The sequence below is a fragment of the Meles meles genome, chromosome 14, assembly GCF_922984935.1.
Source record: "Meles meles chromosome 14, mMelMel3.1 paternal haplotype, whole genome shotgun sequence".
Classification (NCBI taxonomy): Eukaryota; Metazoa; Chordata; class Mammalia; order Carnivora; family Mustelidae; genus Meles; species Meles meles.
The window spans coordinates 10,400,245-10,416,554 of record NC_060079.1 but is presented as its reverse complement, the minus strand read 5'-3'; the positions used below and the strand labels follow the sequence as shown (position 1 = coordinate 10,416,554).

General features: G+C 36.3%; 1 protein-coding gene across 1 annotated transcript in view; it reads left to right on the top strand.

Moving 5' to 3' along the window:
- Nucleotides 1-16,310, top strand: part of FLT3 (fms related receptor tyrosine kinase 3) — a 75,229-nt gene that overhangs the window by 6,858 nt on the left and 52,061 nt on the right. The window contains exon 2 of the mRNA XM_046028185.1: nucleotides 15,334-15,455. Within this exon, the coding sequence (XP_045884141.1) occupies nucleotides 15,334-15,455 (122 nt within the window). The remainder of the gene's footprint in view (nucleotides 1-15,333; nucleotides 15,456-16,310) is intronic.

Genomic DNA, 16,310 nt, shown 5'->3' with positions numbered 1-16,310 from the left:
GGTCATCCAAGTGGGTAACTCTCAGAAGAGGGGCTGGGAACTCAAACCTTTTAAGTCTTCGCCAGCTCTGTGTTTCCCGAGAGACTCATCTTGGAGAACTTGAAAATGAGGTGAGCTGACATGCTCTGATTTGTTTTATAATGTCTAAATCAACACCCTTTCAGTGGAGGAGATTTTAGTTGTACCTGAAATTTTATTTTTGATTGGTGCTACATTTTTTTTCCACTTACCCCCGCCCCCACCCCAGCCCTGTCTCTTTAAAGCACACCACTGCCAATTCCAAAGTTGTCTTCATTGCTTAGACTGCGTTTGGAACTGGACTCTGGGAAGTGCTACCAGGGTTTGCGAATGGATTCTCGCATGAAGAACCTTAATCTCAATGTGACAAATTCTTCCTTTGGCTTTTTAAAAAGTCGGGTCTATTAAGGTACAATTTTCGTAGTGCAAATTTTTCCCTTTTTAGTGTATGGTTCCCTGAGCTTAACCAACACCTATCATCATATAACTAGCACTACTATTAAGATATAGAACATTTCCATTCCCCCCCAAAGCTTCTTTTATTCTTCTTTATAGTTATTCAACCCCAATACCCACCTCCAACCTCTGGTGACCAATAATTTCGTTTCTGCCCCCATAATTTTTCCTTTTCCGGAATGTCATGTAAGTGGAGTTTTGTAATATCTAGACTTTTGAGTCTGTTTCTTTCCCACAGCCTAATTCTTTAAGATTTATCCACGTTACGCATATCAGTACTCAAAAGCCAAAAGTCTGTCAAGTACATTTGAAGATCTATTTACCTTTATTAAGTGCTTCCTGAACTGGACAGTTCCCATCTAGCAAGTAGAGGGGAGCTCTGTACAAAACAGAAGGATTTTATAGACAGACATGGGCTGGGACCTTTAGCAAAAGAAAAGATCGCTTCTGACAAGGTCACCTTCCTTTAGGGAGATAGACAGGGTGTCTTGTTAGGTGGATTACTTTGTCTTTCTTTGGGGGATGGAGAGGGCCCTCGTGACAGATGAACTCATGGAAACTCACCAGAAAATTTCTGACTGGTTAGTTAAGACTGCATTCTAGGGAAGGTTGAAATTGCCATTAGGTTTGGTAGTAACCCTGGTTTGGTGACTTGGCCATAGCACGAATAACTCTGTTTTGGGCCTCTGTTGCTTTTTTTTTTTTTTTTTAAACAGTACTTTTTTTCCATTCTATTGCTGAATAGTATTTCATTGTTGGATGTGCCACAGTTGTTTTATCCATTGACCAGATGAAGTTCATTTGTTTGCTTCTAGTTTCTGGCAGCTATCATGAAAGCTGCTATAAATCGTTGAATATAAGTTTTGGTGTGAGCTTAGGTTTTAATTTCTCTTGGGTAAACACTGAAAAGTGGCAGTGTATTGCTGGAATGTATGCTCGATGAATATACAACTTTACGAGAAACTGCCAGTTTCTCAAAGTGGTTGTACCAATTTCCATGGCTACTGACAGTGACAAGAGTTGCAGTTGTTCAACATCATCGTCATCACTTGGTATGGTCAGTTTTTTGTCTTTGTTTTTTAACCCTTCTCCTGGGTGTGTAGCAATATGTCATGGTGGTTTTAATTTGCATTTCCCTAATGACTAATGATGTTGGTCATATATCTGTGTGTTTAATTGTCACCCTATATTATGTTTGGTGAAGTGTCTCCTAAGATCTTTTGCCGATTTTTAATCAGGTTGTTTGTTTTGAAGATTTTTTTTTTCCAGTCTATGGCTTCACTTTTCGTTTTTGTTTAAGAGCACTTCTTTTGGGGAGCAGAAGTTATTAATTTTGATGACATCCACTCATGGAAAAAATTAGCCCTAGAATAAACACGGCTCTGGTCCTGCCTAATTGAGTTTAAAGGAAGACCTGAAAGGAAAAGTGTTTCATGAACTTAACTAGATCCTATAAAAATGTTCAAAAATATGTAAACAAATACAGAAACATCTGATATGAGGTGAAAGTTACAATTCCTGGTTTCCACTTACAAACTAATAGACAAACAAAGGATTAAAAATTCAACCCACAGAGAAAAATCAGCCATCCAAAAGGGACCCAGAAATGACATAGAATATAAAATTAGTAGACAAGAGCATTAAAAATAGTTGTTATATTATATTCTACATAGTTCTGAAACTAGAGGAAAGATTATACATGTTAAGCAGGGACACAGTAAATATAAAAAAAAAAATCACATAAATTGAACTTCTCAAGATGAAAATTGTAATTAACTGGAAGGAGTTGCCAGCAGATTGACTGTGGAAGAAAAGATTAGTGAGCTTAAAGACAGCAATAGAAACAATCCAAAATGAACAGAAAAGACAAAATAAAATGAACCGAGAATCAGTGAGAACTGCAGTCAAATAGATGTGTAAGTCTACTGCAGAATAGACTTTTTTTTCCTGGATGCTTTCAAGAGTTTCTCTTTATCATTGGTTTTAAACAATTTGATTATAATGCACTTTTGTAGTTTTTTTTTTTTTTCCTGAGTTATGTGTTTGGGTTTTCTTGGGCTTCTTAGGTCTGTGGGTTTATAATTTACATCAGATTTGGACAATTTCTCCATTACTTCATCAACTATTCTTTCTGACCTCCTTTTCCCTGTTCTTTCCAATGACATGTATATTTGACCTCCGAAAGTGAGTAAAATAGAAGACTCTTCTTTATTGTCTAAACTCCTTTGAAAGATAACTGACTCTTTAAGGCAAAATAATAACAATGACTTATTGGGTGTATAGTTTATGTCAAAGTGCAATATATGAGAGCAATAACACAAAACCTGGGAGGGGTGAAATTGAAATATGCTGTTGTAAGATCCTTATGTTTTATATGAGGTGATATAGCACTTAAAAGACTGCATTAAGATAAAGATGTATACTATAAACCTTAAAGCAAGTGCTCAAATAACAAAGCAAAGCATTATGGCTAATAATGCAAGAAATGAGATTAAGTAGAATCATAAAATATTCTCACTTATTCCCAAAGGAGTCAGAAAAAGAGGAATAGGGGAAAAAAGAACAGATGGAACAAATAAAAAACAATATGATTGATTTAAACCTAAGCATATCAATAATTTCATTAAATTTAAATAATCTACACATCAGAATTGAAAAGCAGAGGTTGTCAGACTTGGTTTAAAAAAAAAAAGCAAGTCCCAACTATATGGTACATAAATAAAGCCAACCTTGGATAGGAAGACACAAAAATGTTAGAAGTAAAAGGATGTAGAAGAGGAAATCACATGCCAACACTAATCAAAAGCTGGAGAGGATAAATAACAAAGTATATTTTAGAGCAAAGAATATTGGTAGGAGCAGAAAGTCATGTCATAATGCTATAGGACTTGGATCATCAAAAGGACATAAAAATAATAAACATTTATGCATCTAATAGCAGAGTTTCAAAATGCATGGGTCAAAATCTGATTGAACTCCCAAGAGAACTGGACAAAGCCACAATTATATTCAGAGTTCAGCACTCTTTCCATAACTGATAGAAAAAAAGATATCAGTAATTTATAGAAGACTTAAACAACAATGTCAACCAACTTAATCTAATTTACATTTATAGAATATCCCACTCAAAATATTCCACTTTTCAAGCACACACAATATACTTACCAAGCTAGGCTATATTCTGGACCATCAGATGAGCTTCAGTAAATTTTAAAGGATTAAAGACATACAAAATAGGGGCGCCTGGGTGGCTCAGTGGGTTAAAGCCTCTGCCTTCGGCTTGGGTCATGATCCCAGGGTCCTGGAGTCGAGCCCCACATCAGGCTCTCTGTTCAGTGGGGAGCCTGCTTCCCCCTTCTTTGTCTCTCTACCTGCTTGTAATCTCTTTCTCTCTCTGTCAAATAAATAAATAAAATATTTTTAAAAAAAGACACAAAATATATACTGTGACTTCACTCTAATTAGAAATTACAGTTAGAAATTAAAATTAGAAATTGCTAGCAGAAAAATATATGGGAAGTCCTCAAATATTTGGAAACCAAAGAACACATTTCTAAATAATCTGTGGATCAAAGAAGTAATCAAGAGATAGATGAGAATGTATATTGAACTGAGTAAAAGTGAAATGCAATATATTGGAATTTGTGGGATGTTCCTAAAGCAGTACTTAAGAGGAAGTTTATAGCACTAAATTATTAATTATTAAATGGCTAATAACCTTAAATTATAACACTACAAATTCAAACTAATGAACTGGATGTCAAGTATAAGCAAAAGGAGAGAAATTAACAAATTAAAGCCCATGTAAACAAAAGAAAAGAAACAAACATGATGAAAGTGAAAAAATCAATAAAATAGGAAAAAAAGGAGAAAATAAATGCAACCAAGATCAATAAAAGATCAGTAATATTGCTAGACTTCTAACCAAATTGATCAGGAAAAAGAGAGAAGACACAAATTTCCAAGATCAGGAATAACAGAGACAACATCACTACAGAATCTATAGATACTAAAAGGATAATATGGAAATATTATTAACAACTTTATGCCTATAGTTTGACAACTTCCATTTAAAGGAAAGATAATCCTTGAAAGATACATACTATTAAGTTCATTCAAGGAAAATTGATAACCTAAACAGTGCTATACCTGTTAAAGATACTGAATTTGTAGTTTAAATTATTCCCATAATGAAAACTACTGGGGCAGAATCCACCAAATATTTAAAGAGGAAATAATAAAAAAAAATAATGAAAAGGAAATAATACCAAATCTGTACAAACTTTTCCAGAAAATTTTAGAGAAGATAATGCCTCTCACCTCATTCTACGAGGCCAGCTGTACTCTGATACCAAAACCAAAGATATTAGAAGGAAAAACAAAAATAAACCTACAGACCAATAATTACCATGAATATAAATGCAAAAACTCTTAGTAATCCTTTAACAAGTTGAATTCTATCATATATAAAAAAGATAACACATCATATTCAGCTGGTTTATTTCAGGAAGGCAAGGTTGGTTAATATTTGCAAATGAATCAATGTAGTTCACCATATTCACAGAATAAAAAAGAAAAGCCACTAGAAAAACAAAAACAAACTATATAATTATCTCAATAGATACAAAAAATACATTTGACCAAATACAACATACATTCCTAATAAAATTTCCTAGCAACTTAGGAATAGAAGTAGTCCTCCTCCAATTAAGTAACGGCATCTGTAAAAAACCTTTAGCAAACATCATACTTTTAATATCAAGTGGCTGAATATTTTCTACTAAGATCAGAAATAAGGCAAGGGTGAATATTCTCACTACTTCTCTTCAACATTGTACTGGAGATTCTAACCAGTATAATAAGGCAAGAAAAAAAAAATTAAAGACACTCAGATTGGGAAAGAAGAAGTAAAATTGTCTTTATTTGCAAACAATGTGATCATCTATGTATAAAATCCTATGGAACTTACAAAGAAGTAACTACAACTAATAAGTAAGTTCTATAAGTTTGTAGGACAGAAGATTAGTGTAGAATTTCAATTTTGTTTAACTAAGAATCAGAATTTGAAGTAAAAATGTCCAGAAAGATGAAATATGGATAAAGGTAAGATCAGCACATCAAAAACTATAAACTATAAAAAATTGCTAAGAGAAATTAAAGGATCTCTAAATAGGGAGGTACCATATATATGTATTGTAAGACTCAGTATTGTTAGAATGTCAGTTTTACTCGGTTGTCCCAGTGATTCAATATAATTTCTATCAAAATCCCCATAGACCTTTTTGCAGATTTTGACAGGCTGAGTCTAAACTTAATAAGAAAATGAAAGAGACCTACAATACCCAAAACAACTTGGAAAAGAACAAAGTTGGAAAACTTATCATCTTGATTTCAAGGCTTATTATAAAGCAATAATCTATACAATGTGGAATCAGAATCCAGATAGACAAATAGATCAATGGAAAAGTATAAGGACTTCAGAAATTAGAAATATGCAGTCAATCATTTTTGATGAAGGTATAGAGGTAATTCAGTGGAGAAATCAAACTCTTTCAATGAATGGTGCTATAGCAATTGAATATTCCCACGTAAATATAATCATATGAAAAGTTTTGATCCATAGTCATACCATTTAAGAAGTCTACACAGAATGGATCATAGACCTAAATATAAAACTAAAATGTACATTTAAAACCTGAAACTATGAAACTAGGAGAAAACCTTTACAACCTTACATGGAGCAAAGATTTTTTAGATACAAAACCAAAATCATGGTCCATAAAAGAAGGAATGATAAATTGAACATCTTTAAGATGAAGAATTTCAAGTCTACAAAAGACAAGCCACAGATTGGCAGAAAATATTTGTCAATTACATATTCTATAAGGACTTGTATCCAGAATATATTTTTAAAAAGAAGTTTCAGAACTTGAAGATGGCCATATAAAAGGTTCCTGAACTCACTTTCCCCTATGGATTCACCAAATCTACAGCTACACATAGAACAATTTCTCTGAAAGAAATCCAGAAACTATTGCTCAATGACTCTTACACATCACACAAATGAGGAAAAAACCCACACTAAAATGGGTGGAAAAGGCAGAGACACATGTCAATCTCACAAGAACCCAATCCCCAACATAGCAATATGCAAACCCGAAGGAACTCACAACTCTCAGCTTCTCCCTAAGGAATGAAGGGTTTGGACCCAACATCCAGCTTTCCTAACATTAAGACTTACACTTAAGGAACAGACTCCCAAAACACATGACTCTGAAAACCTATGGGGCTTGCATCTATGAGACCAGCCAGATTGGAGCAAACAAAGAAACAGTTCTTTGGGCTTGGGAGGACTCCTGTGGTCATACCCCCAGGGCTCAGCACAGAAGCAACAACCCAAATGCAAATCTCCCAGTCTTTCCTTTAAAGAGACCTGTTTGCAGCCTGAGGGGTAGGCTTCCAATTTAACATACACCTAGTAACTGACTGTGATCCTGCCCAAAGCTGGGGAGGCAAGCACCATCTCCACTATTTCTTCGGTTAGTATCTTCCTGAAAGGAGCGTGTGCACATGTTTGGAGCCCTGGATTTTGTGCGTGCGGCCCAGAGGACTCCTCACCCCTTAACTGCCTGGCGCTGGCTCAGCATAGCTTGTATTGAAGGGTCCCCCAAGACTGTAACAAACAAAGAAACAGTTCCTAAGTGGCTATCCCCCAGGCCTCTGCGCAAAGGGAGCAGACAGAAACTTCCAGCTCCTGTCTTTTCCTGAAAGAGGTCGATTTGCATACTTGAAAAACTGCTGCCTGAGAGTCTGGCTTCCAATCACTCTTCATCTGGGTGCTGAATGAGATCCTCCCCTTTGAGGCACTCACAGGTCTTGGCATACCTTTACTATTAAGAGCCAGTAAAGGGGCACCTGGGTGGCTCAGTGGGTTAAAGCCTCTGCCTTCAATTCAGGTCATGATCCCAGGGTCCTGAGATCAAGCCCCACATCAGACTCTCTGCTCAGCAGGGAGCCTGCTTCCTCCTCTCTCTCTCTGCCTGCATCTCTGCCTACTTGTGATCTCTGTCCGTCAAATAAATAAATAAAATCTTAAAAAAAAAAAAAAAAGAGCCAGTAAAAACAAAAAAGGTGGCTTGGACAATTACAAAGGTTTGAGTGGCAACCAAGGTCTTAGCCTGGACTGAATGACAAGGTTTATCTCCTACATGAGATCATTCTGTGAAGATTGGAAAAGGTAGCTATTTTCTCCAATGCATAGAAACCAACACAGAGAGTAAAGAAAAATTAAGAGGACTATGTTCCAAACAAAAGAATGAAATAAAACTCCAGAAACAAACCTTGGTGAAACAAAGATAAATTGTTTACCTATTAAGAGTTTGAACTAATGGTCATAGTGGCTCCACAGAAATACAGAAGATCATAAGACCACTATGAAGACTTATATGCCAACAGATTGGACGGTCTAGCCAAGATGGATAAACTTCTAAAAAAATATACAACCTATCAAAGACTGAATCATGAAGAAACAGAATTACTAGGAAGAAGATGGAATCAGGACTGAAAAACCTACCAACAAAGAAAATCCAGGACCAGATAGCTTCAGTGGTGAATTTACCAAATACTTAAGGAAAAATGAGTATCAATCTTTCTCAAATTCTTCCCTCCCCCCCAAAAAAGAACACAAGAAAACACTTACAAACTCATTTTATGAGGTCAGAATAACCCTAATACCCAAACCAGGCAAAGATATACCACATTAACAAAATGAGGGGGAAAACCGTATGATCATCTCAATAGATGCAGAAGAAGCTTTAAAAAAAAAAAATCAACATCCATTCATGATAAAAACTTTCAACAAAGTGGGTTTAGACAGAATATACCTCAATGTAATAAAGGTCATATGTGACAGGCCCATAGCTAATATCATGCTCAGTGATTAAAAGCTAAAAGCCTTTCTTCTATCATTGGGAAGAAGACATGGATGCCTACTCTTCCCACTTTTGTTCAACACAGTACTGAAAGTTCTTAGAGCCATTAAGCAAGAAAAGGAGATAAAAGGCATCCAAATCAGAAAGGAAGACGTAAAACTAATCCCGTAGCAAGTGGCACGTTATTATATACATAAAACCCTGAAGACTCCAACCAAAAAGTGTCAGAACTAATTAAGAAATGCATTAAACTTGTAGGATACAAATCAATATATAAAATTCAGTTCTTGGTTCTATACACTCACAACAAACTATCAGGAAGAAAATTAAGAAATTCCATTTATAACTGCATCATAAAGAATAAAATATCTAGAAATAAATATAACCAAAGAAGTAAAAGATCTATACCCTGAAAAGTATAGATATTAATCAAAGAAATTAACTAAGACAAATAAATGGAAAGACTTTCCATGCTTGTGGATTAGAAAAATTAATATTGTTAAAATGTCCTTACTATTTGAAGCCATCTACAGATTCAGTGCAATCTATGAAAATTCCAATGGCATTTTTCACAGAAATAGAAAATCCTAAAATTTGTGTGGAACCACAAAGACCCTAAATAACTAAAGCACTCTTGAGAAAGAACAAAGTGAAAGGCATCACACTTTCTGATTTCAAACACTATTACTGAGCAATAGTATTCAAAATAGTACAGTATTGGCATAAAAGTGGACACATAGATCAATGGAACAGAATTGAGAACCCAGAAATAAACTCATACACATATGGTTAATTAATTTATGACAAAGGAGCCAAATGTATACAATCCAGGAAGGATAATCTTTTCAATAAAAGATGTGGGGAAAACTAGACAGCCACATGCTAAATAATGAAACTGGACCACTATTTTATACCATATACAAAAATCTCAAAATGGATTAAAGACTTGAACGTATGACCTGAAATCATAAATCTCATAGAAGAAGACATAGGGGGGTAATCTTGACATCAGTCTTAGCAAGATTAGATTTTTCAGATTTCACACCAAAAGCAAAGGCAATAAGAGCAAGAATAAATGAATGGGACTACATCAAACTAAAAAAATTTTTTTTTAAGATTATTTATTTATTTATTTGATAGAGAGAGATCACAAGTAGATAGAGAGGCAGGCAGAGAGAGAGAGAGGGAAGCAGGCTCCCTGCCGAGCAGAGAGCCCGATGCGGGACTCGATCCCAGGACCCCGAGATCATGACCTGAGCTGAAGGCAGCGGCTTAACCCACTGAGCCACCCAGGCGCCCCTAAAAACTTTTGCTTAACAAAAGAAACCATCAACAATATGAGAAGGTAACCTATGGAATGGGAGAAAACATTTGTAAATTATGTTTCTGATAAGGGATTAATGTCCAAAATATGAAAAGAACTCATGCAACTCAATAGCAACCAAAAAAAAAAAAAAAGGAGAAGAAAAAGAAATTTGGTTAGAAAATGCACAGAAGATAAGCAGGGTCGGGCTGGTTAGTACTTGGATGGGAGAAAATGCACAGAAGAAATGACTAGACACTTTTCCAAAGAGAACAGCATCACTAATCATTAGGGAAATGAAAATTGAAACCACAATGAAATATTTTCTAACACCTGTTAGAATGGCTGTCATTAAAAAGACAGAAAGATGACATGTGTTGGTGAGGATGTGGACAAAAGAGAAGCTTTGTGCACTATTGGAAGGAATGCAAAGTGGTATAGCTACTATGGAAAACAGTATGTAAGTTACTCAAAATAATAAAAATAGAACTACTATATGATCCAGTAATTCTACTTCAGGGTACATATCTGAAGGAAGCAAAATCACTATCTGAAAGAAATATCTGCATCCCTGTGTTCATTGCAGCGCTTTTCATAGTAGCCAAGATTTGGAAACCACTTCAGAGTCCATTGATGGATGGATGGGTAAAGAAAATGTGAGATACGTGGATAGATAGATCTACTATATGTACTGTTTTCCATGGTAACTGTACCATTTTACGTTCCTTTCAATAGTGCACAAGGCTTCTCTTTTTCCACATCCTCACCAACACTTGTCATCTTCTGTCTTTTTAATGACAGCCATTCTAACAGGTGTTAGATAATATTTCATTGTGGCTTCAATTTTCATTTCTCTAATGATTAGTGATACTGCCCTCCTTAGAGAAGTGTCTGTTGCACATTTTCCAACCAGATTTCTTTTACTTTTCTTTTTTTGCTATTGAGATAAGTATCTATCTATCTATCTATATCTATCATCTAATTAATCTATCTATCTATGAATACTATCCCACCATAAAAAAAGAAAGGAAGAAATCCTGCTATTTCTGATCACATGAATGGACCTTGAGGGCACTATGCTCAGTGAAGTTAGTCAGAGAGAGTAAGACAAATACTGCATGATCTCACTTTTATGTAGAATCTAAAAAACCAAACACACAGAGAGAAGGGATTGGTAGTTGCCAGAGGCATGGGTAGGGGGTGGGAGAAATGGTTGAAGGTCATTGAAAGGTACAAACCTCTAATTATAAGATAAATAAAATCTAGGGATGTAATGTAAAGCATGTTGACTATAGTTACCAACACTCTGTTATGTATTTAAAAGTAGGAGAGGGGCACCTGTGTGGCTCAGTTGGTTAAGTGACTGCCTTCGACTCAGGTCCTGATCCCAGAGTCCTGGGATCAAGTCCTGCATCGGGCTCCCAGCTCCATGGGGAGTCTGCTTCTCCCTCTGACCTCTCCTCTTATGCTCTCTTATTCTGTCTCTCTCTCTCTCTCTCTCTCTCTCTCTCAAATAAATAAATAAAATCTTTAAAAAAAAAAGATTTTGTACTTTAAAAAAAAAAGTTGCTGGGAGAGTAGATCTTAAAAGTTCTCAGCACAAGAAAAAAAATTATTCCTATGTGAGATGATGGATGTTAACTAAACTTACTGTGGTAGTCATGTTGTAATGTATACATATATCAAATCATTGTGTTGTATACCTTAACCTTATACAATGGTACATGTTGACAACATCGCAATAAAACTGGGAGAAAATACTGTCAGAACTCGATAATAAGGAAATAAGCACCCCAATTTTAAAAGATTTGATGAGGGCAAATATGTAAACAGACACACTGCCAAAGAATATATAGTATATCACAGAAACATCCAAAAGGGGCCCAACATCGTTAGGAGGAAAATAAATCTTAAAACCACAATGATTTATTATACACTTAGCACAATGGCTAAAATTAAAAATTCTCATCATACCAGGTGTTGGTTGAGGATGTGACTTCCACAACAGGAATGACACACATGACAATGCCGTACAATGACAATAAGAATATAAAATGATACCACCTCTTTGGAGAGCAGCTTGGCACTTAGAAAGAGACATAGATACCTCCCCATGACCTGAGTACTCCAATCCTTGGTATTTAGTCAAGAAACATAAAAGCATTATGTCCAAACCAAGACTTTTATACAAATATTCATAGCAGCTTTATTTGTAAGAGGCCAAAAGTAGAAACAACCCAAATTCTATCCACAGGTAAATGAATTAAAATATTGTGTTATATCTGTATAAAAGACTACTACTTGTCAGTTAAAAGGAGTAAACTACTGATCCGTACTACAGTAGGGATTAATCTAAAAATAAAACAGAACGAAAGAAGTCTGACAAAAAAAGAAATTTCATACTCTGTGATTCCATTTATATGAAATTTCTGGAAAATTCAAGCTCATCTATGGTGACAGTGAGGAAATCATAAATTGCATGGCATGCGGTTGTGGGGTGAGTAAGAGGGAGGGATTACCAAGGGGCATGTGGAAACTTTTGGGGCTGAATAAGGTCACTATCTTGACTATGATGATGGTTTTATAGACTGATCTGTATTTATGTCGAAACTTATCAAGTTATACACTTTAAATTATATTCAGCTTACTGTATATTAATTATGCTGAATAAAACTATTTGGAAAAAAAGGAGTAGGGAGAAAAAAAAAACCACTGGGAAATAAGACAGGGAAGTTTCCTAAACTCTCTGATCTGTGCCACCCCCCCCCCCGCCCCCTCTCCCCCGCCCCCACCCCGTTCCTTGCAATTCTGCTTATTTGATTTTTTTTTCTTTTAAAAGACTAGGGCTGGGGCACCTGACTGGCTCAGATGAAAGAGCATGCAACCCCCCCTTTTTAAAAAAGTCTTACTTATTTAGAGGCGCCTGGGTGTGGCTCACTCGTTAAGCGTCTGCCTTTGGCTCAGGTCTCCTTCCCAGGGTCCTGGAATTGAGCCCCACATCAGGCTCCCTGCTCTGCAGGAAGCCTGCTTCTCCCTCTCCTACTCCCCCTCTTTGTGTTCCCTCTCTCGCCATCTCTCTCTCTGTTCAAATAAATAAATAAATAAAACCTTTAAAATTTTTATTTATTTGAGAGAGAGAGAGCACGAGCATGCAAGTCAGGGGAAGGCAGAGAGAGAGGGGGACAGACTCTCAAGAAGACTCTCAGGAGCATACAGCCCTTGATCTCGGGGTCATGAGTTTGAGCCCCATGTTGGGTGTAGAGATTGCTTAAAATAAAAAAGAAAGGAAAACAAATGACTCGGGGCTATATTAGGAGAAATAAAAAACACATAATGACTAAATGTGTTTGTAGTCAAACAATTACATTCTCACCTTACTTGTGGCTATATAAATTGGTATAGCACCTTTGGAAAACCAAATGGCAATGCATATCAAGAACTATTTAAGTATATCCTTTATATATGTTTATATCTTTTTTTTAAGACTTTATTTATTTATTTGACAGGCAGAGATCACAAATAGGCAGAGAGGCAGGCAGAGAGAGAGAGGAGGAAGCAGGCTCCCTGCTGAGCAGAGAGCCCGATGCGGGGCTCAATCCCAGGACCCCGGGACCATGACCTGAGCCGAAGGCAGAGGCTTCAACCCACTGAGCCACCCAGGCGCCCCTATATATGTTTATATCCTTTAATCCACTAGTTCCACTTCCAGAAATGTATACTAAGGAAATAATATTTTATATTTTAAAAGTGAAATGCTTAGATAAAAAAAGAAACAGTTAAAAGCTTAGTGAAGTATTTTATTTCATTTTTTTCAAAAAGATTTATTTAAGAGAGAGAGAGAGCTTGCATGTGCATATGAGCAGGGGAAGGAGTAGGTAGAGAGAGGGAGGGAGAGAATCCGAAGCTGACTACTGCTGAGCTCGGAGCCTGATGCAGGACTCAGTCTCACAATCCTGAGATCAGGATCTGAGCTGAAATCAGCAGTTCGACACTTAACCGACTGAGCCACCTAGGTGTCCCTTGGTGAAGTATTTTAAATGGCAGAGGGCAAAAAACAAAAAAAAAAACAAAAAAACAAAACAAAACTGCAGAATGTATAACAGCAAGGGAATGATTAGGTCATTTTTGTTAGTGCCACCAAAGGAAAGCAAATCAATTGCATCTAGTATCATAAGAAATGCTTATGATACATTATTTTCAAAATCAGAATACAAAATGATTTCTACTCTATTAATGCAATTAGTTAAAAACTATGTATATGGATGGGAAAGGTTCTAGGGAAATGAAAATGGTTTATTTGTCAGGATGTCATGATTTAGGGTGAATTTCCTCTTACAGTTCTACCTGTATTGGTATAATATGACTTTAATAAAGAATAAAATAATAAAAATAGATGAAAACAAACCAGTGAATGTATCTTAATATGCAGTTCTCATAGCTACAATACTGAGATTTTAATAAGATGACATGGTACAAAGATGGTTGAACACATACATTTACCTTCCACCAAGAATCCACTCAAATGACAAAAAAAATTTTTTTTTAAGATTTTATTTATTTATTTGACAGAGAGAGATCACAAGTGGGCAGAAAGGCAGGCAGAGAGAGAGGAAGGGAAGCAGGCCCCCTGCTGAGCAGAGAGCCCAATGTGGGGCTCGATCCCAGGACCCTGAGATCATGACCCGAGCCGAAGGCAGAGGCTTTAACCCACTGAGCCACCCAGGCGCCCCTCAAATGAAAAAATTTTTTAAAGACATAAACTTACAAGGACAGTGACACTGGAGAGGCAGAAAATAAAATTTAGAGAGATTTAAAACACATGAAGAAAGTGGAATCAAAAGATGCAGGATGAAAAAGCTGAAAAGCAACCTGATTTCCATTGTAAGACCCCCCCCACACACACAAAAAAGAGTATAAATTGCCAGCAGCAACTCCCACAACCTGGGCAGCCAACATGAGTGAGGACTCTTCTTTGGGAGATCTGACTGATTAGCCCATGAAAAAAAAAAAACAAACTAAAGATAACTGCACAGAGAGAAGAGGGCAGCAGGTCGAACCATGCCCACAGAGCTTACAATGAACACTTTGGACTTCATTCTTGTATATGAGCATACTGTCAAAGATCATCAGTCATTTCGGAAAAACATCCAAATAATAGGAGAACAGAAAGTGAAGGAGACAGAAAGAATCAAAGAAATAATTCAAGGAAACTTTTGCTGAGAGGTGAATATGAGTTTCTGGATTGAAAAAGCCCACTGAGTGTCTAGCACAAGAGATGAAAACAGACTCTCCGTAAGGCACATAATTCTAAAAATTTAAGTGCACAAAGAAAAGATTTCGCAAACATCCATGAAGAAGGAAAAATTGTTTGTGTGCCAATAATCATTCCTCATTCCTCAATGTTTCAAAATGCTCAGTAACACACTGGAAAGGACTGCTCTACGTACCTCTGTTCCTGATTTATAATAAGACTTGCGTTTTTTGAAATCATATGTCATACATACTTTCCTGTTGGCCTCCTTTGCCTGATTACATTTTGTTTTGTTCTTTTGTTGTGAAATGAATGCATATTTTCTTTTAAAGCTGTGCATGTATCAACATTGTTGTCTTTATTTTGTTTTACAGTTGTTTTTTCAGCAATGATATTTGAGACTATTACAAATCAAGATCTGCCTGTGATCACGTGTGTTTTAATCAATCATAAGAACAATGATTCATCACTGGGGATATCATCATCGTATCCCATGGTAAAGTAATATTAAAATTCTAACTTCAGCTATTTTCTCTAGAGGCCATACTTTGTAAGCTATCGAGGCTTAGCACGGCTATATGGGTTTTTCCTTTTGTGTGTTTAAATATATTATGTACTCATATGCACTCCATTCTATCCAGAGTCATGTTCCCTCCTGGTCTGGATTCAGCAAAGACACAGATACTCAGCATGAATAAGTAAAAGGAATTACCCTTTCTCCTTAAAAAGTATTTAGGCTTCAACCTTAAACCCGAGTCCCTAATTTGCAAGTGCCTCCTGGATCTAGATATATGAGATTTTCCATTTGCTCATTAAAACCCACCTATATTTCATTTCTATTTCCCCAAACCTGCTCCTATTCTTATATTAATTGATTCCTGTTATGGGCCTGTCTAGTTTCTGGGCTTGAGAGGTCAGCATTATTTTGAACTACTTCCTCTCCTGCACCTTCACATTTGGTCAGTTACCAAGTCTTGTCAATTCCCTTTCTTTGATCGTTCTCATATAATCACCTCATATTCTCTGGTCTCATAGCCACTTCCCTTATTAATTCCTCCGTAATCACAATAATATCGTAAGTGGCTTTTTCCTTCTCCAGTTCATTCTGATAGGGCTTCCAGATGATTCTGAAGCATGGCTACATCTTTTACAGCCTGACTTAGAACCTTCAGTGGCTTCCCATTAAACTGACATGCAGATTGCTCCGTCACCTGACTCTGGCTCCTTCAGGTCCCAAATTTGTTTTCCATCACCCTTCTCCTTCATGCAATTCCTCTAACAGCTTAGGTACTTACTCAAAGGAAGGAAACTTAGATAATAGAAAACTGAAAATATTAGAAACACGTTACAA